General features: G+C 48.0%; 1 protein-coding gene across 3 annotated transcripts in view; it reads left to right on the top strand.

Moving 5' to 3' along the window:
- The window catches only part of ca10a (carbonic anhydrase Xa), a 322,453-nt gene that overhangs the window by 110,046 nt on the left and 187,336 nt on the right, over positions 1–25,071 (top strand). For all 3 annotated transcript variants that reach the window (XM_059653542.1, XM_059653540.1, XM_059653541.1), the window contains exon 3: positions 22,391–22,533. In XM_059653542.1, coding sequence (XP_059509525.1) covers positions 22,391–22,533 — 143 coding nt within the window. The remainder of the gene's footprint in view (positions 1–22,390; positions 22,534–25,071) is intronic.

The raw sequence follows: 25,071 nt of genomic DNA, 5'->3' as shown, positions 1-25,071 counted from the left end.
CCGTGACTCCCTTGTTCGCTCCACACTGCCCTCCAACCCCACCACACCCGGCACCTTCCCCTGCAACCGCAGGAAGTGCTACACTTGTCCCCACACCTCCTCCCTCACCCCCATCCCAGGCCCCAAGATGACATTCCGCATTAAGCAGAGGTTCACCTGCACATCTGCCAATGTGGTATACTGCATCCACTGTACCCGGTGCGGCTTTCTCTACATTGGGGAAACCAAGCGGAGGCTTGGGGACCGCTTTGCAGAACACCTCCGCTCAGTTCGCAACAAACAACTGCACCTCCCAGTCGCAAACCATTTCCACTCCCCCTCCCATTCTCTTGATGACATGTCCATCATGGGCCTCCTGCACTGCCACAATGATGGCACCCGAAGGTTGCAGGAACAGCAACCCATATTCCGCCTGGGAACCCTGCAGCCATATGGTATCAATGTGGACTTCACCAGTTTCAAAATCTCCCCTTCCCCCACTGCATCCCTAAACCAGCCCAGTTCATCCCCTCCCCCCACTGCACCACACAACCAGCCCAGCTCTTCCCCCCCACCCACTGCATCCCAAAACCAGTCCAACCTGCCTCTGCCTCCCTAACCGGTTCTTCCTCTCACCCATCCCTTCCTCCCACCCCAAGCCGCACCCCCAGCTACCTACTAACCTCATCCCACCTCCTTGACCTGTCCGTCTTCCCTGGACTGACCTATCCCCTCCCTACCTCCCCACCTACACCCTCTCCACCTATCTTCTTTACTCTCCATCTTCGGTCCGCCTCCCCCTCTCTCCCTATTTATTCCAGTTCCCTCCCCCCATCCCCCTCTCTGATGAAGGGTCTAGGCCCGAAACGTCAGCTTTTGTGCTCCTGAGATGCTGCTTGGCCTGCTGTGTTCATCCAGCCTCACATTTTATTATCCAGGATAGGGAGTGGCCTGGAGGGGAACTTGGAGGGGGTGGTGTTCCCTAATCCTTCCCGGTGGAAATGGTCGTGGGTTTGGAAGGTGTTGTCTGAGGGCCTTTGGAGAATTTCTGCAGAGCATCTTGTAGATAGTACACACTGCTGCGACTGAGCGTCAGTTGTCGGGGGAGTAGGATGTTTGTGGATGTGTTGCCAATCAAGCGGCTGCTTTGTCCTGGATGGTGTTAAGCTTCCTGAGTGTTATTGGGGCTGCACCCATCCAAGCAAGTGGGGAGTATTCCGTCACACTCCTGACTTGTGCCTTGTAGATGGTGGGCAGGCTTTGGGGAGTCAGGAGGTGAGTTACTCCCCACAGGATTCCCAGCTTCTGACCTGCTTTTGTAGCTGTGTTTATGTGGTGAGCCCAGTTGAGTTTCTGGTCAATGGTAACCCCCAGGATGTTGATGGGGGGGATTCAGCGATGGTAACACCATTGAATGTCAAGGATCAGTGATAAGATTGTCTCTTATTGGTGCTGGTCATAGCCTGGCATTTATGTGGCGCGAATGCCACTTGCCACTTGTCAGCCCAAGCCTGGATGTTGTCCAGATCTTTTTGCATTTGGGAGTGGCCTGTTTCAGTATCTGAGGAGTTGCGAATGGTGCTGAACATTGGGAAATCATCGGCGACCATCCCCACTTCGGACCTTATGATGGAGGAAGGTCATCGATGACGCAGCAGAAGATGGTCGGGCTGAGGACATTACCCTGAGGAACTCCTGCAGAGGTATCCTGGAGCTGAGATGACTGACCTCCAACAACCACGACCATCTTCCTATGTGTCAGGTATGACTCTAATGAGCAGAGAGTTTGCCCCCGGTACCCATTGATTCCAGTTTTTCCAGGGCTCGTTGATGCCACACTCAGTTGAGTGCAGCCTTGATGTCAAGGGCTGTCACTCTCACCTCACGCAATTTTCCACATTGTGGGGTAGATCCCAGAATTGTAACTGCACTGGAACAGCTCGGCTAGGGGAGCGGCAAGTTCTGGAGCACAAGTCTTCAGTCCTATTGCCGGGATGTTGTCAGGGTCTTTGGGAATTAGTTGTTGAGACTTTCACATGTGTCGGGCAACTGTAACCATTTCCATAGTCCCTTTCTCCTGGAAAATAAAATATCAGCGAGGCAGTTTTCAGAAAGCTTATCACACAGAATCTGACATCGGGATCCAGAAAATAAAGTGGGCCATGTGACCAAAAGGCCAATGTAACGAGCTTTGGAAAGGAGGACAGAGAGAGTGAGGGGTTTAGGGAAGGAATTCCAGAAAGTCGGGGGCAGGCAGCTGAGTGCACAGCGCCACACCCGGCTTCCACAACCGCTCCCCCCCCCCCACCCCCGCTACCGTTCCCACCCCTCCAACCTGCTTCCCCCCCGCCCCTCCCCCAACGAGTGACAGGGGCACAAGAATAGTCAGAGTGCTCAGATCCTGAGGGATATTCCTTAAGGAATAAAAGAATGACAAGAGTAAGATTAGGACCAATCAAGGATAGTAGTGGGAAGTCGTGTGTGGAGTCAGAGGCACAAAATGAATATTTTTCAACAGTATTTACTCCAGAAAACAATAATGTTGCCGAGGAGAATACTGAGATACAGGCTACTAGACTAGGTGGGATTGAGGTTCACAAGGAAGAGAATTAGAAATCCGACAGAGTGTGAAGATAGATAAGTCCCCTGGGCTGGATGGGATTTATCCTCAGATCCTCTGGGAAGCCAGGGAGGAGGTTGCCGAGCCTTTGGCATTGATCTTTAGCTCGTCATTGTCTACAGGAATAGTGCCAGACAACTGGAGGATAGCAAATGTGGTTCCCCTGTTCAAGAAGGGGAGTAGAGACAACCCTGGTAATTATAGACCAGTGAGCCTTACCTCAGCTGATGGTAAAGTGTTGGAAAAGGTTATAAGGCATAGGATTTATAATCATCCAGAAAAGAATAAATTGACTAGGGATAGTCGGCAAGGTGTTTGATAAGGCTCCCCACAGTAGGCTATTGTACAAAATGCGGAGGAATGGAATTGTGGGAGATATAGCAGTTTGGATCGGAAATTGGCTTGCTGAAAGAAGACAGAGGGTGGTATTGATGGGAAATGTTCATCCTGGAGACCAGTTACTAGCGGTGTATCGCAAGGGTCGGTGTTGGGTCCACTGTTGTTTGTCATTTTTATAAATGACCTGGATGAGGGCGTAGAAGGATGGGGTAGTAAATTTGCAGACGACACTAAGGTCGGTGGAGTTATGGATAGTGACGAAGGATGCTGTAGGTTGCAGAGAGACATAGATAAGCAGCAGAGCTGGGCTGAGAGGTGGCAAACGGAGTTTAATGCGGACAAGTGTGAGGTGATGAACTTTGGTAGGAGTAACCGGGATGCAAAGTACAGGGCTAATGGTAAGATTCTTGGTAGTGTAGATGAGCAGAGAGATCTTGGTGTCCATGTACACAGATCCTTGAAAGTTGCCACCCAGGTTGTCAGGGCTGTTAAGAAGGCATACAGTGTTTTAGCTTTTATTAATAGAGGGATCGAGTTCTGGAACCAAGAGGTTATGGTGAAGATGTACAAAACTCTGGTGCGGCTGCACTTGGAGTATTGTGTATAGTTCTGGTCACCGCATTATAAGAAGGATGTGGAAGCTTTGGAAAGGGTGCAGAGGAGATTTACTAGGATGTTGCCTGGTATGGAGGGGAGGTCTTACGAGGAAAGGCTGAGGGACTTGAGGCTGTTTTCATTAGAGAGAAGAAGGTTGAAAGGTGACTTAATTGAAACATATAAAATAATCAGAGGGTTAGATAGGGTGGATAGGGAGAGCCTTTTTCCTAGGATGGTGATGGCGAGCACGAGGGGGCATTGCTTTAAATTGAGGGGTGAAAGATATAGGACAGATGTCAGAGGTAGCTTCTTTACTCAGAGAGTAGTAAGGGAATGGAACGCTTTGCCTGCAACGGTAGTAGATTCGCCAACTTTAGGTATATTTAAGTATTCATTGGATAAACATATGGACGTACATGGAATAGCGTAGGTTAGATGGGCTTGAGATCGGTATGACAGGTCGGCACAACATCAAGGGCCGAAGGGCCTGTACTGTGCTGTAATGTTGTATGTTCTATGTTCTATGATACTGGGGCGGGGGGGGGGGGGGCGCGATGGGTGGGAGTCAGGGTTGGGGAAGGGGAGGGCTGGAATGTGAAAACAACACAGGAATTTTAAAATCGCGTTGTTGTCAGATATGGAATCAGAGTAGCTCAGTAAATGCAGAGTTCAGGGTGATCAACCCCATTCACTGTGAGTCTGGCTTTTTGAGTTAACTTAATTGATTAGTTGTAGCTGATTGGTCTGTAAGTTATGCTGATCAATACCGCCTGGGTCCAGGTTACGCTTGTTCCCAAATCTCCCGCTCGCAACACATTCTACAGGAAGAAGTATATAATGACAGCATGGCTCGTTTACATAAGTATTCTCAATGCCGATGGTAGGGGCTTTCTAATGACCCCAGGAACATTAACTCTCTGAGAGGTGCTGCCTAACCTGCTCAACATTTTCAGAATCTTCCATTCTCATTTCAGTCACTTCACGTTAGACTCGGTAATCTGGTAAAACTGGTTTGTTCTCGAAAGCAGGAGTGGGATTGTGATTGTTTCAGAGATAATGGGAACTGCAAATGCTGGAGAATCTGAGATAACAAGGTGTGGAGCTGGATGAACACAGCTGGCCAAGCAGCATCAGGGGAGCAGGAAAGCTGACGTTTCAAGCCGAGACCCTTCTTCAGAAATGGGGAAGGAGAAGGGGGTTCTGAAATAAATAGGGAGAGAGGAGGAGGCTGATAGAAGATGGATAGAGGAGAAGATAGGTGGAGAGGAGATAGACAGGTCAAAGAAGCAGGGATGGAGCCAGTAAAGGTGAGTGTAGGTGTGGAGGTAGGGAGGGGATAGGTCAGCCCAGGGAGGACAGACAGGTCAAGGGAGTGGGATGCGGTTAGTGGGTAGGGGATGGGGGTGGGAGGACTGGTTAGGGGGACGCGTCTAGCTGGGCTGGTTTTGGGTTGTGGTCGGGAGAGGGGAGATTTTAAAGCTTGTGAAGTCCACATTGATACCATTGGACTGCAGGGTTCCCAAGCGGAATATGAGTTGCTGTTCCTGCAACCTTCGGGTGGCATCGTTCTGGCACTGCAGGAGGCCCAGGATGGAATGTCAGCCGAGGATCGAGGGTGGGGGGGAGTTGACATGGTTCGCGACTGGGAGGTGCAGTTGTTTGTTGCGAACTGATGTACGTGGTTTGCTTTCGGACATGATGGATGTACCTGATTTGGAGAATATTTGAACCTTGTTTGTCCTCAGCATGTGCCTGTTCAGAAGAGGTTTGACATTGACCAAAGTTTCCCTACACTTTAGGGAAAGGTCACTTCTTCAAGATACTTTTGGTTAAGCTCCATTGTCTGCTCTTGGGAGTTGTTAGGAGGTCAGTGTTGAGCCAAGAACAGTGTGTGGAGAGAAGCGGTGCAGGTACTCAAAAATATACTGATCCCTCAGAAAAATGTGGAATTATTTCTTTACAGCGCTGAGAGCATTTAAAAAGAAGTATGACCAAAGACTGTTTATGACTGTTTGTTTTTCTAGCGTTTGGCAGGCTGTAGCTCTAAACTAATATTACAATCTGATTTATTGAATGGGACGTGAGCTGGCAATATAAGAGTGTGACAGTAAATCACAGTGTATATAGAAAGCACAGCAACATTCTGCAAGAGTTATTGGGAAATGTAGGTCAGAATCACACCATAAAATCTCAGTCAGCACAACTTGGTCTAATGGGTCATTAACCTCCCCCAATCCATTCAATCAAAATTACACCAAACCCCTTCCTATTCACTCCCACTGTACACAATCCCAAAGGTCCCAAACCCCTTCCCATTCATTCCCCCTGTACACAATCCCAATGGTCCCAAACCCCTTCCCATTCATTCCCACTGTACACAATCCCAAAGGTCCCAAACCCCTTCCCATTCACCCCCATTGTATACCATTCCAATGGACCCAAACCCCTTCCTATTCACTCCCACTGTACACAATCCCAATGGTCCCAAACCCCTTCCCATTCGCTCCCATTGTTCACAATCCCAATGGTCCCAAACCCCTTCCCATTCACTCCCACTGTACACAATTCCAATGGACCCAAACCCCTTCCTATTCACTCCCACTGTACACAATCCCAATGGTCCCAAACCCCTTCCCATTCACTCCCATTGTTCACAATCCCAATGGACCCAAACCCCTTCCCATTCACTCCCACTGCACACAATCCCAATGGACACAAACCCCTTCCCATTCACTCCCACTGTACACAATTCCAATGGACCCAAACCCCTTCCCATTCACTCCCATTGTTCACAATCCCAATGGTCCCAAACGCCTCCACATTCACTCCCACTGTACACAATCCCAATGGTCCCAAACCCCTTCCCATTTCCTTATTGCTTGGAGAATTCTAATCCTGATCTGAGGTGTGTAGAATTCATTAATAACTCTGTTTTCTGCCTCAGTATTATCGACCCGCGGTTAAATTAAGATGAGACACATGGCCACAGTGCAGAATTCTAATTGTAAAATATATCTTTTCATCAATACTTTCTGTCATTTTTGTTTAGACTGAATTGTCAAACGAATGATTCAAATCGGCTGTGTTTTTTTTTAATTTAAGAAATCCCAGTGCAATTATGGTTCCATTTCTGCTGAGTGAATGATTCAGACACAGTCTGTACTTGCTGTGTTATTGAAATATTGTGCAGATCCATTCTTGCAGCTTTCAATTTAGTCAGCAATTCAGGCCCAGCACAGAAAGGATTCAACTGTTTTTAATGTGATATTTGTGCGAAAGAAAGAATCAAGGGATGGGAGGATGAACTGGAAGAACTTTTCAAATGAGTGAGCTCAGGCAGAATGGGCAGGATGGCCTCCTCCTGACCTGCAAAATCCTCTGATGACAATAATTGAGAGAACTTGAATTCAAGTCTCATTCTGAGGGATTGCAAATCCAAATTTGTTTGAGAAATATTGGAGATAAAAGTTTGACATTAAAGCTGGCTGTGATGATGTTTGACTGAAAGCTACAATGCATCATCCTCCGACACTTCCGCCATCTACAATCCGACCCCACCACCCAAGGCATTTTTCCATCCCCACCCTTGTCTGCTTTCCGGAGAGACCACTCGCTCCGGGGCTTTCTTGTCCGCTCCACACTCCCCTCCAACCCTATCACACCGGGCACCTTCCCCTGCAACCGCAGGAAGTGCTACACCTGCCACTACACCTCCTCCCTCACCCCTATCCCAGGCCCTAAGATGACTTTCCACATCAAGCAGATGTTCACCTGCACGTCTACCAATGTTGTATACTGTATCCACTGTACCCGGTGTGGCTTCCTCTACATTGGGGAAACCAAGCAGAGGCTTGGGGCCACTTTGCAGAACACCTATGCTCAGTTCGCACCTGCACCTCCCAGTCGCGAATCATTTCCACTCCCCCTCCCATTCCTTAGATGACATGTCCAACCTGGGTCTCCTGCAGTGCCACAATGATGCCACCTGAAGGTTGCAGGAACAGCAACTCATATTCCACTTGGGAACCCTGCGGCCCAATGGTGTCAATGTGGACTTCACAAGCTTCAAAATCTCCCCTTCCCCCACTGCATCCCAAAACCAGCCTAGCTTGTCCCCGCCTCCCTAAACTGTTCTTCCTCTCACTTATTCCCTCCTCCCACCTCAAGCCACACCTCCATTTCTGACCTACTAAACTCATCCCGTCTCCTTGACCTGCCCGTCCTCTCTGGGCTGACCTACACCCTCTCCTCTCCACCTATCTTCTCCTCTATCCATCTTCGGTCCACCTCCCCCTCTCTCCCTATTTATTTCAGAACCCTCTCCCCATTCCCCTCTCTGATGAAGGGTCTAGGCCTGAAATGTCAGCTTTTGTGCTCCTGAGATGCTGCTTGGCCTGCTGTGTTCATCCAGCTTCACACTTTGTTATCTTGGATTCTCCAGCATCTGCAGTTCCCATTATCTCTGATCAGGTGTAGGATTGTCTCTGAAACATTTTGTCTGATTTTTCTCTGGGGCAATTTGATTTTTTGTTGTTGCAAAAATATACTTTATTCTTAAAAAAAGCACACCTGTAAGCACATAGGGTCCTAAAATAGTTCTGTGCAATCTTGTTGGAATTTGACATGCCTCAGAACTTTGCTACATCTGCCAAGCAAAGGCATGTCCTACTCCTGCAAGAAACTATTTACATTTGTTTGGAGGCATTAGGAGGGTCAAATAACTGAATGGACCTTTGTATCGAGAGCCGAACGTCATGAGACAGTGGTCCTTCCCCTCTGTACCTTGGCAGCAGCTCCCCCACAATGTTTGTGTGTCCCTCAGCACGCCTCCTGGACCTTGGAATGTGCGGACCTCATCTCTCACTGAGCTGATGGCCTTCCATGTGCCGTCGATGTTTTTTCCTGGGCAACAGACCATAGAGCACAGAGTCCCACATCACAGAGCTGCCTGCAATGAACCTGGACATGAACCATTGCATCATTCTGCAGATTTCCTTTGCAAAGGTTTACTCCAGCAGGAGATGTGCGACTGTCTCAACCACCGCCCCCTCCCACCATTTGATGTGATTGAGGTTCTTAAACATCAGGCAACAAGCTTTCTGAGCAGTGTGGAATGTGCTTTGATTTGATTTGATTTGTTGAAGTCATGTGTATGTAAGTACAGTGAAAAGCTTTCAAGCAGCACACAGTCGCAGTTAGCAAGGGCACACAGACTATACGGTGCTTAGACAGAGCGAGGACCACAAGGTTACACTACACAGGAGGTGCACAAAGCAAGATCCACATTAGTTGAAGTGAGAGGGTCCATTCATCAGTCTAGTAACAGCACAGGAGAAGCTGTTCCTGAACCTGTGTGCCTTCACGACTGTGTAGCGTCTGACGGAAGAGGAGTGGGAGGGAGCTTTGATGATGTTGGCTGCCTTTTTGCAGCAGTAAGCCACGCAAACAGAGTCCATGGATGGAAGATAATAAAATGTGAGGCTGGATGAACACAGCAGGCCAAGCAGCATCTCAGGAGCACAGGATCTCTCAGGAGATGCTGCTTGGCCTGCTGTGTTCATCCAGCCTCACATTTTATTATCTTGGAATTCTCCAGCATCTGCAGTTCCCACTATCCATGGATGGAAGGTTGGCTTCCGTGATGATCTGGGCAGTGCACACCACCTTAGAGTCACCAGAGTCCTACAGCATGGAGACAGGCCCTGTCTCTTGTCATCCAGGGTTCCCTCCCCCTGTCGACCTTGCCCTTCACCCTCACAGAGACATAAACACCTTGAACTCTAGCTATCACACTTTTAAAGGCCTCTCACTTGTCAGAGATCTCTTCGCCTGCAAACAAACTGCTCCTATCAACCCCAGCAAGCTCCTGTCTAAATCCATCAAAACTCACCTTGCCCCAGTTTAGAACTCGAACCTGTGGACCAGTTTTGACCCTCTCCATAACTATTTTAAAATTAATAGAACTATGGTCACTGGTCCCAAAGTGCTCCCCCACTGTCACCTCAGTCACCCGTACTGCCCTATTTCCCAAGAGTAAGTCGGGTTTTGCTCCTTCCTGAGCAGGACCCTGTATATACTGCTTGAGGAAACTGAGCACCTTTAACAAATTCCACCCCATAGAAGCCCTTAACACTATGGCAGTCCCAGTCTGTGTTCGGAAAATTAAAATGCCCCACTATGGCAATCCTATTGCTCCTGCAAGCCTCCCCAGACTCCCTGAATATTTGTTCCTCTAATTCCCGTTGACTATTTGGGGGCCGACAGTACAACCTCAATAACGTCACCACCCGTTTCTTATTTCTTCGCTCCACCCACAAAGCCTCACTGGATGATCCTTCACTTACTTCATCTCTGACTACTGCTGTGATACTCCCCATCATCAAAAATGCAACACACCCCTCCCCTCTTTCCTCCACCTCTGTCCCACCTGAAGAAGCTGTGCCTGGGCACATTGAGCTGCCAGTCCTGCCCCTCCCTTAGCCATGTCTCTGTAATGGCTATAATATCCCAGTCCCACATACCTATCCACACCCGGAGTCCATCGGCCTCACCTAACAGCCCTCTCACATTGAAACAGGCAATCCCTACTCCCAGATAATAAAATGTGAGGCTGGATGAACACAGCAGGCCAAGCAGCATCTCAGGAGCACAAAAGCTGACGTTTCGGGCCTAGACCCTTCATCAGAGAGCTCTCTGATGAAGGGTCTAGGCCCGAAACGTCAGCTTTTGTGCTCCTGAGATGCTGCTTGGCCTGCTGTGTTCATCCAGCCTCACATTTTATTATCTTGGAATCTCCAGCATCTGCAGTTCCCATTATCTCCAATCCCTACTCCCAGTCCTGTTCCAGCCTGACCTGTCTCTTCAGTTTGTTATTTCTGATTACTGTATCTCCTTCCAGCCTCACACTTGCCTCCCTGCTGTTAAGGATCCCTCCCCCTGCCAATCTACTTTAAACCCTCCCTACTAGCACCAGCACATCTGCCCACCAGGGTATTGGTCCCCCCTCTAGTTCAGGTAAAACCCACCCCTCTTAAACAGGCCACCATCTGCAGTTTCTTACTGTCCTGGGCAGAACAGTTGCCGTACCAGGCCGTTATGCAACCAGACAGTTAGCTTTCAATGGTGCATCTGTAAAAGTTGCTGAGGTTCATTGTGGACGTGCCGAATTTCCTGAGGAAGAAGAGACATTGTTGTGCCTTCTCCACCATCCCACTGACTTGGGAAGTCCAGGACAGATTGCAGCTTATCATTACTCCTTGGAACTCGACACTGTCAACCCTCACCACCTCCCTCTGGTGATGTAGATGGGGCCGTGTTCTCCTCCTTTCCTTTCTGAAGTCGATGATCAGTTCCTTAGTTTTGCTGACATTGAGAGAGAGGTTGTTCTCATTGCACCACAACACCAAGCCCTCTATGTCCTGCTGTGGTATCAATCAAGGCATTTTGCAGAGACCAGCAAAAGCCAGACCTAATCTAGGGGAGGAGTACCTTCCTCATACAGGACAGGCTGCAGTTTACCCAACGACACATCCAAACAACCTTCAAAGATGGAACCCAGCCACAAACCTGTGATGGAGATACACCCAATCAATGGTGCCATTGATTAAAATCACACATCAACGAATCAGAAGAAGACTTTGTCCAGAGAAGAATCAGAAGCTGTGACTTGGTGAGAGGCTCACTGAGAACTGGCAAGCGATGCCTATACTAGTTGAGCAGTCGCTGCCCCATTCGGTGCCCTTTGCGAGCCTTGTAGGGTCACAGAGGCCTTAGTGTTGAGTGTTGTGGATGAGCAATGCCAATGGCTGGAATTGTCACTCGCCTGTGGGTCACCATATTGCATGGGTCAACAGGATCAATTGTAGACCAGACCTGTGTGAGACAGGAGTGGGGAGGGGAGACATCCTGAAAGATTTTGATGCATACCCCAGCCCAGAAGAGAACCTGATAATCGAGTGAATGTGATTCAGTCCCTGTGATAATGGGAACTGCAGATGCTGGAGAATCCAAGATAATAAAGTATGAAGCTGGATGAACACAGCAGGCCAAGCAGCATCTCAGGAGCACAAAAGCTGACGTTTCGGGCCTAGACCCTTCATCAGAGAGGGGGATGGGGTGAGGGTTCTGGAATAAATAGGGAAAGAGGGGGAGGCGGACGGAAGATGGAGAGAAAAGAAGATAGGTGGAGAGGAGAGTATAGGTGGGGAGGTAGGGAGGGGATAGGTCAGTCCTGGGAAGATGGACAGGTCAAGGAGGTGGGATGAGGTTAGTAGGTAGGAAATGGAGGTGCGACTTGGGGTGGGAGGAAGGGATGGGTGAGAGGAAGAACAGGTTAGGGAGGCAGAGACAGGTTGGACTGGTTTTGGGATGCAGTGGGTGGGGGGGAAGAGCTGGGCTGGTTGTGTGGTGCAGTGGGGGGAGGGGACGAACTGGGCTGGTTTAGGGATGCAATAGGGGAAGGGGAGATTTTGAAACTGGTGAAGTCCACATTGATACCATATGGCTGCAGGGTTCCCAGGCGGAATATGAGTTGCTGTTCCTGCAACCTTCGGGTGGCATCATTGTGGCACTGCAGGAGGCCCATGATGGACAGCCTGAAGTTCAGGGTAATCGTTTGAAGTGTTTCATGACAGATCTGAAAGGCTCAGTCAGCTATTATAGGTTCAGTGTATTGAAATGTGAACTCATCTGGGCCTGTGTTGTTGTGGGAGTGTACAATGAAAAGCTGTCAGACAGATTAAGTCTCCCACGATCGAACAGCACTCCATTCACTGGGCAGGCTGAACTGAGGCTGCGAAATCAGGCTCTAATCCAAGGAAGCACTGAGGCTTTGGGTCAGTCTGTTAGCTAGGTGGGCCCAAAGGTGACATCTCTGCCCACTCGATGTCCCAGTAGAATAGACCAAAGTGACTGCAGCAGACATTCACATTGAAGTAGCAAGCTTCACAGTGTCAGAGCACAGAGTGTTTCTAAAACAGAAAGACAGGAGCCTGTAGGCAGCTCTGAGAAATCTCAGAGAAAACCTCAGCTAAAAAAGGGCAGAGAGAGAATGGCTTTGAAAAGCAGGCAATCCCAGAAACTGGAAATAAGGAATGAAAATAAGAGCAAAATGCCCCCCAGAGAAATAAAGTATCGTAGACAAAATACTTGGTCAGAGTTTAAATATGAGTTCAAACTGATCAGGCCTGATTATTTCCAACATTTAAACATCCAGCTTTCAGCAATTAAATTATAAGGCTCAGATGGTGCTGGTTCTCAGCTCAAAAGTCAGGTCACTGTTACACAGCGATTCGAGGAGCGAGGCATTAATAATCTCCCTCTCAGTGTTTAATCATGAACACGCTGGGGTTTTCAGAAGGAAGGCTGCAAAGTCCAACACCATTCTACCATAAGTTCCTACAACTCTTAGGGAATTTGTGAAATCCAAAATGAAAATTGGGTTGTGATTCTTCAAGACACTGCAGCCAATTGTCTTTAGCCCCCTGGATGGTTCTTCCCTCGTTACTGGGCAAAGTTGATGAGGGTAATGTTTACATTTAGGGTCTTGTGCCACCCAAGGGTGTTGTTTTGGGGCCCAAGACCCATTCCCAGTCCAAGCAATGAGCTCAGAGTGGGCCTGGCACAGTTAAATAAAAACATTCACGGGGAATAAATACGAAACGCTGCAGCTGCTGAAAATCTGGAGTAAGAACAGAATGCCCTAGAGAAACTCAATGAGTCTGACAGCATCTGTGCAGAGAGATTTTTGAGTCTAATGTGCCTCTTGAGAATTGAACAGGCCTCAGAATGGTGGTTTTTATATCGTTGGCAGAGAGGTGGGGTAAAGAATGGAACAGATGGTGAGGTTGCTGTGAGCAAAACACAAACTGAGGGTTAATAAAGTGTAAAGCTGGATGAACACAGCAGACCAATCAGAGATGAAGGGTCTAGGCCCAAAATGTCAGCTTTTGTGCTCCTGAGATGCTGCTTCGCCTGCTGTGTTCATCCAGCTTCACACTTTGTTATCTCAGATTCTCCAGCATCTGCAGTTCCCATTTATCTCTGAGCACAAACTGAGGGTTCCTGGCTGTGAAGGAGCAATGGAGATGTAAAATAAGTGTTAATGTTAGCTGTGAAAAGGAGAAATTGATCTGGGAGTAAATGCAACAAGATACTGCTGTGGGTGGGGTAGGGGAGGATTGAAAGAAACATGGAAGACAGGGATCATGTTGTGAAGTTGTGGAATTCAGTATTGAGTCCCAGTGGTTGTAAATGCTGAGTTCCAAAGGAGACCCTCCCCATCTCCTCACCAGCTAAATAGCTGAACAAAAACTCCCCAACTATGTTTACTTCACCAAGCTTGGTATGAAAGTGTAAGTTTTAGTAGATGCCCCTCAAGCCAGAGCCCAGGCTGTGAACAACCTTCATTATCCCTCTCGAGTGATTCAGTCACCCCAGAGACATTCCCCAGTGGACTGTGTCAGATATTCTTAACGAGAGGCAAAGCAGTAACTTGTTATCCACAGTACCACAAGACGGAAGCACGGTCACAGAATCTGAGACGTTCTGGGACTATCAAAGTAAACAGGGTTTCACCTGGATGGGAGGTGAGAATCTGCATTTCAGGGCTTGCTGCTACACTATTTTATATCTCTCCCTGAGTCTCTCCCCCTTTCCCTTCAATACAGCAATAATGCTCACCTTAACCCTGCTCTGTGAGGAAAATTATCAGTCTCTCCAGGTGATATTGAGACTCTTGTATTTCTTCTGTTTCAAAACAAAAACTTCATTCTTAAAATATCATTATTTACAAATGTAGCCCTTAAAGCAGAGATAATGGGAACTGCAGATGCTGGAGAATTCCAAGATAATAAAATGTGAGGCTGGATGAACACAGCAGGCCAAGCAGCATCTCAGGAGCACAAAAGCTGATGTTTCGGGCCTAGACCCTTCATCAGAGAGGGGGATGGGGTGAGGGAACTGGAATAAATAGGGAGAGAGGGGGAGGCGGACCGAAGATGGAGAGAAAAGAAGATAGGTGGAGAGGAGAGTATAGGTGGGGAGGTAAGGAGGGGATAGGTCAGTCCAGGGAAGACGGACAGGTCAAGGAGGTGGGATGAGGTAGCCCTTAAAGCAGTTTGGTTCTGTACAGTAGCATATGAAGAAACAAGCAAACATTGGAGCTTGACTCTATACAACAAGCAAGCCAAAGGCATCCATTACATGTACAAGACTATATTTCAATACATTTGAGGTACTCGGAAGGTCTGATAATTGATAGGTCCGCAATTTAACTTCAGCAGGAAGACCCCAGACAATGGTCTTTCCCCACTGCACCTTGGCAGCAGCTGCCCCAAGCTTTAGTGAGTCCCTCAGCACATAGTCCTGGGCCTTGGAATGTCCCAGTCTGCAACACCCTGTTGGGGTCAACTCCTCACTCTGGAAGACCAACAGCTTTCAGGCAGACCAAACAGCATCTCTCATCGAGTTGATGGTCCTCCAGGCACAGTCCATGTTTGTCTCTGGGTGTCCCCCTGGGGAACAGACTGTGCATCGCAGAGTCCTGCATCACAGAGCTGCTCGGGATGAACCTGCACAAAACCCACTGCATCCCCTTCCAGGATTCCTTTACAAAGGCACATTCCAACAGGAGGTGTGTGACCGTCTCTACCCCACTCACCCCAATACTGGGATTCTTGTTGTTGGGATTTCTGAGCCAGTAACAGCTATCAGAGCATTAACATGAGACTGCCGCTAGGAGCCCCAGGCATACACCTCCACTCGATTTGCACTATACAACTGCACCTCCCAGCCACGAAACATTTCAACTCCCCCTCCAACTCCGCAGACGATATGTCCATCCTGGGCCTCCTGCAGTGCCACAATGATGCCACCCGAAGGTTGCAGGAACAGCAACTCATATTCCGTTTGGGAACCCTGCATCCCAATGGTATCAATGTGGATTTCACCAGCTTCAAAATCTCCCCTCCCTCCACTGCATCCCAAAACCTGCCCAGCCTGTCTCTGCCTCCCTAACCTGTTCTTCCTCTCACCTATCCCCTCCTCTCACCTCAAGCCACACATCCATTCCCTACCCACTAACCTCATCCTGCCCCCTAGACCTGTCCATCTGCCCTGGACTGACCTATCTCCTCCCTACCTCCCCACCTACACTCACCTTTACTGGCTCCATCCCCGCCTCTTTGACCTTTCTGTCTCCTCTCCACCTACCTTCTCCGCTCTCCATCTTCCATCCGCCTCCCCCTCTCTCCCTATTTATTTCAGAACCACTTTCCCCTCCCCATTTCTGAAGAAGGGTCTAGGTCCAAAACATCAGCTTTCCTGCTCCTCAGATGCTGCTTGGCCTGCTGTGTTCATCCAGCTCTGCACCTTGTTATCTCAGATTCTCCAGCATTGGCGGTTCCTACTATCTCTCTCACTTATTTACTGCCTTCAAGTCCGCTCCAATGCCTGTTAAATTCTGCAGCATCCACTCATTCATCACTTCGTACGCTGTGAAATAATTATTACCGTTTTCTTCTCTGTGAGCTGTGGGTGATGTCGGATTATAAAGTAACAGTAATGATCACATAAAATAGTTGTTATTGTGTATATTCAATGACACCATGAGATGTAGTGCCAACGTGAAGGGCATTGTTTAAAAGGTGCTTTAGTTCTTCAGTATCAATCATGACTAACTGTCCTTCACACCAGCCAAATCCTGTCATCAACCTTCCATTTGTGCTTTGTGACAGCAGGAGAATCTCGACCGTCAGTAATTTACTCCCTGTTTGTATGCCTGCTGCAGTGTGGTCAAACAGAGAAAAGTGATTGAGCCACTCCTTTCTGATAGAGCCTGTTTCTTGGCGCTGCCTCCTGTACACAACAGACTGATTAATCTCAGACAATCTAACCGCCTTGTTACCATCACTGAATCCCCCACTATCAACATCCTGGGGATCACCAGCGACCAGAAAATCAACTCAGCTCACCACATTAACACAGCGGCTACAACAGCAGGCTAGAAACTGGGAATACTGCGGCGAGTGACTCCCCTCCTGACTCCCCAAAGCCTGTCCCACCATCTACAAGGCACAAGTCAGGAGTGTGATGGGATACTCCCCATTTGCCTGGATGGGGGCAGCTCCAACAACACTCAGGAAGCCTGACACCATCCAGGACAAAGCAGCCGCTTGATTGGCATCACATTCACAAGCATCGACTCCCTCCCCCACCAACCCTCAGTCGCAGCAGTGTGTACTATCTACAAGATGCTCTGCAGAAATTCACCAAAGATCCTCAGACAGCACCTTCCAAACCCATGACCCACTTCCATCTAGAAGGACAAGGGCAGCAGATACATGGGAACACCAGTCCCTGCAAGTTCCCCTCCGAGCCACTCACCATCCTGACTTAGAAATATATTGCTGTTCCTTCGCTGTCACTGGGTCAATATCTGGATGTCCCTCTCTAAGGGGCATTGTGGGTCTAACTACAGCGCATAGACTGCAGCAGTTCAAGAAGACAGCTCACCACCACCTCCTCAAGGGGGGCAACTACGGACTGGCAATAAATGCTGGTCTAAGTGCTGAGAGTCACTTTGTTTTGAGAAACACAAAAGAAAAACAGGCAGTGATATTCCCCTGGCTGGTACGGTGCAGTCCCTGTGCATCTGCACGTGTAGAATACAGAGTGAGTAACAGGACACAGTGGATTGCATTCTGTACCATGAGCTATCAGTGAAGATAAGCAGTAATAGAGCTTTTTTTTCGTGTGGATAATGCTTCAAGGCTCGGCAAGCCTTGATGTGATTTTCCCTGAGTTGCATTCTGGACACAGGCTCAGTGGCAGAGTGTGGTGTATAATATTTATGTTGCTAGAGTTGTCATTGGCAACGGCAGCAACATTAATTATTAACTTCCATCTCACAAAATATAAAACAGGGCCGGAAAGCAGACCTAAGTATAACACAGAGATAACAAGCTGTGGAGCTGGATGAACACGGCAGGCCGAGCAGCATCAGAGGAGCAGGAAAGCTGACGTTTTGGGCCTAGATCCTTCATCAGCTTTCCTGCTCCCCTGATGCTGCTTGGCCTGCTGTGTTCATCCAGCTCTACACCTTGTTATCTCAGATTCTCCAGCATCTGCAGTATCTACTATCTCTAAATATAACACAGGCCATTTGTGCCAGGTTTCTATTTGAGAAAGCTTGGGCACTATGGTTTGACAGACCCTGGGCTGGGCACTCTAAATGGTTTTCTTCATTCACTCACATGGGAATCACTGGCTGGGACAGTAGTTATTACCGAGGGGGTTGTTAGCAGTTAAAATTGTATCAGAGATAGTAGGAACTGCAGATGCTGGAAAATCTGAGATAACAAGGTGTGGGGCTGGATGAACACAGCAGCATCAGAGGTGCAGGAAAGCTGATGTTTCGGGCCTAGAACCTTCTTCAGGAGTTGCCCACACTGTGTCTGGATAGACCAGGTTAAAACAGCAGTCACCTTCCCTCAAAGATAACTGGGATGATGTTGTCGCTGTAGAAAGATTGTTTTGTCCTGGGGTTTTTTCTGAAGAGAGACAAAAGAACTGCAGATGCCGGAATCCAAGGCAGACAGACAGGAGGCTGGAAGAACACAGCATCAGGACGAAGGGAACAGTCATCGTTTCGGGTGTCACCCTTCTTCAGGACTGGTTGTGGGGGTAGGGGGAACTGCAGATAAAGGTGGGGGCGAAGGGGTGGAGGCGGAATGGTGGTGATAGGTGGGCCCTGTGGTAAGTACGACCTGGTTGGTTGATGGGAGGGACGGATCTGCTTGGTGGCTGGAAGGGACGGGGGTCAGAGAGTGGAATGGAAGGGAGGAGGTGGGGCAGGAAATGGAGGCGGGCGGTTCGGTTGGAATGTTATTTGAAATTGGGGAACTCAGAGTTGAGTCCGCCGGGCTGTGGGGTGCCCAGGCAGAGGATAAGGCATTGTTCCTCAACTTTGTGTTCTGAGTCTCTGTGAGACTGGAATAGGCTGAGGATGGGCATGTCTGGGGGGGAAGTGGGGACGGGGAGTTGGAATGGGGAGTGACCGCAAGGTTAGGTTGGCTCTTACAGTTGTAAAGGCAAAGATGCTGAAGAGTCTAGGGAGCTAGAAAGCTAAAGCAGTTTAACAATGGAGGCGATAATTGTCCCAGAGATAGTAGATACTGCAGATGCTGGAAAATCTGAGATAACAAGGTGTAGAGCTGGATGAACACAGCAGGCCAAGCAGCATCAGAGGAGCAAGAAGGTTGATGTTTCAGGTCTGGAGAAGGGTCCTGGCCTGAAACGTCAGCTTTCCTGCTCCTCTGATGCTGCTTGGCCTGCTGTGTTCATCCAGCTCCACACCTTGTTGTGTCTCTTAGCAATGGAAGGGGATGGTCAATTCTCCCAGTTCAGGGTTTGCTAGTAAGTTTGTAGCTGTAGCAGTCACAAGATGTTTTGATGACCAGAGCTTCAGTAAATGATTCCTAATTAACTTGCTTTAATATCTCTCTCTGGATGTTGTTCCCTCTGGCCTGTTAGAATCTGTGTTCGAATTTACCTTTTTGCCAAGGGGTGTGTTTATGGGATGTTACTGTATTGGATCAGTTACTTAGTTAACGTTACTGTTTCGAGTATTTGCTTAAGTTTTCCAATATTTAAGTGACTCTAAATTCTGCTTTCTTTTGTTTGTGTTTCAACTGTTGTGTTTAAATAAATTGTGTTTTGTTTAAAACAGTTAAACTAGTTGTATCACACCTGAAACGCCCACTCCCCACCTTCATTTAAAATAAAAAAAGTTGGGGTCGAAGCTACTTTGTTAAAATACTTTGAGAGGGTCTGGCCTGGTCCATAACACAATCATGAATCAAATGGGTTTTTCCAACACAGTCGCTGTAAAACTTATAATTCCTGCCTTTTATTGAATTCAAATTCCATCATCTGCTATGGTGAGGTTTGACTGTGGGTCTGCAGACCATTAGTGATAGTGGGAACTGCAGATGCTGGAAAATCCAAGATAATAAAGTATGAAGCTGGATGAACACAGCAGGCCCAGCAGCATCTCAGGAGCACAAAAACTGATGTTTCGGGCCTAGATCCTTCATCAGAGAAGGGGATGGGGTGAGTGTTCTGGAATAAATAGGGAGAGAGGGGGAGGCGGACCGAAGATTGAGAGAGTCTCTCCATCTTCGGTCCGCCTCCCCCTCTCTCCCTATTTATTCCAGAACCCTCATCTCATCTCCCTCTCTGATGAAGGGCCTAGGCCCGAAACGTCAGCTTTTGTGCTTCTGAGATGCTGCTTGGCCTGCTGTGTTCATCCAGCTTCACACTTTATTATCTGCAGACCATTATTTGCCTTTCCTCAGGTTATTAGTCCAGGGACCATGCCACCAGACCACTGCCTCTGCTTTGTTTGGGAAAGGCTTGATGATTCCCAATCCCCCAAGGATCTTTGTCTCTGGCTCACAGCAGCTGCCATTCTCTAACATTGAACCGTCAGAGCCGGGGATTTCATTGGCTGCTTGAGGCAAACACAATCCCCCACAAATGCCTCCAGGCTCGAGGAGCCATCCCATTGGCATCACACTGGAATGTTCCACATTGAAGGTCAATCTCCAGGACAGTCAGGGTAAAATCCTCGCGGCACTGAAAACACTACATGACTAACAAATATTTCCTCCTTTTTATTCACTGATTTGAAGGCTATTGGACAGCGGCTAGAATGCTGTTGGTTATTTTCCCCCGAGAGCAGAGAGCTCAGACACAAGCCGTTTCGCTCTGTGATCCGCCCCAGGGGGGTTATACTGTACTCCAACCCTGTTCTAAGCATCTAATTGTTGAACCTCACTTAGCTCATGAGAAGTCAAATAAAACTGGAGTACTGCAGAAACTGGAAAACTGAATTAAAAGCAGAGAGTGATGGAGAAGCTTAGCAGGTGTGGAGAGGGACAGAGTTCATGCTTTGACACCAATGTGGACTTCAGAACTGAATAACATTAGGGTTAGGGTTAACCTGAACTCTAATTCTATCACAAGGTCAGAAATGGTGATTTTGATGTTGCAGACTGAGGAGGAGAGGGTGGAACAGATGGTGAGGATGGCCTGAGCAAAAGACAAAGAGAGGGCTCATGTTGGTGAAGGAGAGGTAGAGGTGCTAAATCAGTGTCAATGTTAGCTCTAAAATAAGAGAAAATGGGTCCACTGTGCTAGGAACAAAGCCAACAGGACCCAAACAAAATGAGGTTGGTGAGGCTGGTGTCACGGAAACTGGGAGAGACATCAGTTTCTGATGTATCCAATCAGAGATAGTGGATGTATCAGAGGTATTGATTACATACAGATCACAGATCAATCACTTATTGACCACAATCTCATACAGATCTCACATAGGTTAGATACAACCGCATGTTGGTCACATTTGGTTACATTGATGTGGCATGTGATAAATCGCTATCGAAATTAATTAGAGATAATGGGAACTGCAGATGCTGGAGAATTCCAAGATAATAAAATTGAGGCTGGTCTAGGCCCGAAACGTCAGCTTTTGTGCTCCTGAGATGCTGCTTGGCCTGCTGTGTTCATCCAGCTCCACATTTTATTATCGAAATTAATTAGTTTTATTATCGCATGTACTCACATGAAAGCAGTGAAACGTTTACAGTCACCATCACTGCGCCATCTTAGGTATAGAGGTACCTAAGTGCAGCTTTTTGAGTATAAATTCTAAGGGAAAAAGAAGGAAATAAAAAGTCCAGCATTTCAGACCTTTAAATGTACAAAATCACAGCAAGAAATTAGAAAAATAAAGAAAGAAAAAGTTCAGAATTTTTTTTCTTTATTCATTCACGGGATGAGGGCGTCGCTGACCAGGCAGCATTTGTTGCCCATCCCTAATTGCCCAGAGGGACAGTTAGGAGCCAACTACATTGCTGTGGGTCAGGAGTCACATGTAGACCAGACCAGGTAAGGAAAGCAGCTTCCTTCCCTAGGCAATCCATTCATTGTCATCATTAGGTTCTTAATTCCAGGTATTCATTGAATTCAAGTTCCACCATCTGCCGTGGTAGGATTTGAACCCGGAGCCCCAGAACATTATCTGGGTCTCTGGGTTAACAGCCCAGGAATAATACATCTAGTTCGTCATCTCCCCAAGAATAATAGGGGTTCCGTAATAGTACAATGAAAACCAAAGAAATTTTAAAAATGATGCCATAAATACATTACATCTAGGTCACTTCATAAAGTCCCGACAGTGTGGATGCAGGCCATTCAACCCATTGAGTCTGCACTGCCCCTCTGAAGAGCATCCCATCAGACCCACTACCCTACCCTATTCCTGTAACCCTGCACTTCCCATGGCTAATCCATCCCTGAACACTATGGGTAATTTCCCATGGCCAATGCACCCTAACCTGCACATCTTTGGGCAGTGCGAGGAAACCAGAGCACGCAGAGAAAACCCACGCAGACACAGGGAGAACATGCAAATTCCAAGCAAATAGCCGCCTGCGGGTGGAATCAAACCTGGAATGCCTGGCACTGGGATGTAGCAGTGCTCACCACTGAGCCACTGTACCACCACTTGGTAATTAAATATTGAGAAAAAGAGAGAGGTGAATTGTGATCTGCATTAATCTGGCTGTAAGGGATGTAAGGGATTTGAAGCAGTTTCAATAATAACCTTCAAAAGGGAATTGGCTAAAGACTTTAAAGGAAAACCAGTGCAGGGCTTTGGAGATAAGATAGAAAATGGGACTTAATTGAAACACTCTTTGAAAGAGCAGACTATGACAGGATGTGCAGTTTTAACCAGAAGCAAATGTGGTTGGATTGGTTTAATTCTCCTTTTGAATTCTCTCTAAACAGTTCCTTCATTTTGGGGATTGGTAAATTCTGCCTGGAACCTATGCTCAGTTGGAAAGAGACAGTCTCCAATCAACGTTGAGACCAGCCATATGATCTTTGACCCATTTCTGAGCCCTCTCCGTATTAACACAGCTGGACGGAAGGTAAGTGATACACTTCAGCTCACTCTAGCCCCTCTGCCTCTCCAAACTGTCGGTCCACCCAGACACCTCAGCCATTCCCTAGAAACAGGAGAAAGTGGAGTAGGACCGGGTAATGCTTCCTTCTCCCTTCTCTGTTTTATTCGAGCACACTGCCCAGGTTGACCTTTGATAATCTACAGAAAAATCAAAATTCACTTGAGATCACTTCCCAGCCTTGGAGAAATTTTCCTCCTTTAATTACTTTCCTCTCAACGCTGAAATTAAACAGGTTAAATGGCAGGCAGAGGTGCTGTATGAATATTTATGAGCACATGTTTTATACACTTCTGACATTTCATCAAGGAATGTGTTGGGAGTGGGTTTACCGAGAACACTTGGGAAAGGAGACAGCAAAACACAGACAGCGATTGACTCGGGCGTTACTTCGAGAAGCAGGGAGGACCTTATGGGCCCTTATATCTAAGAGATTCTGATGGAACACAGCAGACAGAGAGTGCAGGGATAATAGGAACTGCAGATGCTGGAGAATCCGAGATAACACAGTGTGGAGCTGGATGAACACAGCAGGCCAAGCAGCATCAGAGGAGCAGGAAAGCTGACATTTCGGGCCTAGACCCTTCTTACAGAGAGTGCAACTGACTCCCATGGGAACAGGTTGAGGTGAAATGTGTTGACACATTTAAGGGATGCCGGGATATGTCCACATGGGAGAAGGGAATTGAAAGATTAGCATGAAACAATGGTAAGGTTCAATGAGGAAAGATGGAGGAAGGTTATCAGAATTGGGGATGTTTGCCGATGATTGCACAACGTTCAGCACCATTCACAACTCCTCAGATACTGAAGCAGCCCGTGTTGACATGCAACAAGATCTGGGCAGTATCTGGGGTTGGGCTGACAAGTGGCAAGTGACATTCACACCACACAAATGCCAGGCTATGACCATCACCAATAAGAGACAGTCTAACCACCACTCCTTGACATTCAATGGTGTTACCATCACTGAATCCCCCACTATCAACATCCTGGGGGTTAGCATTGACCAGAAACTGAACAGGATCAGCCATATCAACACAGTGACTGCAAGAGCAGGCCAGAGGCTGGGAATCCTGCAGCAAGTAACTCACCTCCTGAGTCCCCAAAGCCTGTCCCACCATCTACAGGGCACAAGTCAGGAGTGGGATGGGATACTCCCCACTTGCCTGGATGGGGGCAGCTCCAACAACACTCAAAAAGCTCAACACCATCCAGGACAAAGCAGCTGCTTGATTGGCACCACATCCACAAGCATCCCACTCCCTCCCCCACCAACACTCAGTGGCAGTAGTGTGTACTATCTACAAGATGCACTGCAGAAACTCACCAAAGATCCTCAGGCAGCACCTTCCAAACCCACGACCCACTTCCATCTAGAAGGACAAGGGCAGCAGATACATGGGAACACCAGCCCCCTGCAAGTTCCCCTCCGAGCGACTCACCATCCTGACTTGGAAATATATTGCTGTTCCTTCAGTGTCGCTGGATCAACATCCTGGAATTCCCTCCCTAAGGGCATTGTGGGTCAATCCACAGCACATGGGTTGCAGTGGTTCATGAAGGCAGCTCATCACCACCTTTTCAGGGGCTATTAGGGACGGGCAATAAATGCAGGTCCAGCCAGCAATGCCCATGTCCCACAAATGAATCAAGAAAGCATTAGCCCTGGCCAGGGCTGAGTTAGCTGAACGCTGGGCATCCAGTGGAATGACATATAACATGACATGGGCAGCACAGTGGCATAGTGGTTGGCACTGCTGCCTCACAGCACCAGGGACCCGGGTTCGATTCCAGCCTCGGGTAACTGTCTGTGTGGAGTTTGCACATTCTCCCCGTGTCTGCGTGGGTTTCCTCCGGGTACTCCAGTTTCCCCCCACAGTCCAAAGATGTGCAGGTTAGGTGGATTGGCCATGCTAAATTGCCTGTAGTGCTCAGTGAAGTGTAGATTAGGTGGGTTATAAGGGGGTGGGTCTGGGTGGCATCCTCTGAGGGTCAGTGGGGACTTGTTGAGCCAAAGGGCCTGTTTCCACACTGTAGGGTATCTGTGACACATGGGCGTGTCCTATCTGTCCCTGTGTCATTAGAGGCTCAGACGAACACTGGAGTAGAACCTATGGTCACATCCCACCATGGACATCCCGAAACAATTGTAAAGCTCCTCTCAGTGATCTTGTCATTGTCAATCACTGTGTACCTTCCAAGGGACAGAACCCACTGTCCTAATCTGGGCTGCTTTCTGAGTTCTGTTCCACTCCCACGAGACAGCAGAGAGCTGCCCTCTGAGGATGCAGCAAGCCTGTGAGCTGTAGCAAGTATTGTTAATGCCCGTAATTCTGAGAATGAGTGGAAGAGGGATTTAGAGCAAGGTTTGACATTTTAATAAGCTGGTGCAGATTTAGAAATTAATAAGTTTACCTCTTTCTCATTGAAGAATGTTTAAGTTAATTTGAATACTAAACCTTGTTGCTCTGAATAAATGAATCACGAGTGAAGTTACAAATG

Source organism: Stegostoma tigrinum, chromosome 22, assembly GCF_030684315.1.
Source record: "Stegostoma tigrinum isolate sSteTig4 chromosome 22, sSteTig4.hap1, whole genome shotgun sequence".
Classification (NCBI taxonomy): domain Eukaryota; kingdom Metazoa; phylum Chordata; class Chondrichthyes; order Orectolobiformes; family Stegostomatidae; genus Stegostoma; species Stegostoma tigrinum.
The sequence above is the reverse complement of the archived record's forward strand: the minus strand, read 5'-3'. Positions and strand labels throughout refer to the sequence as shown.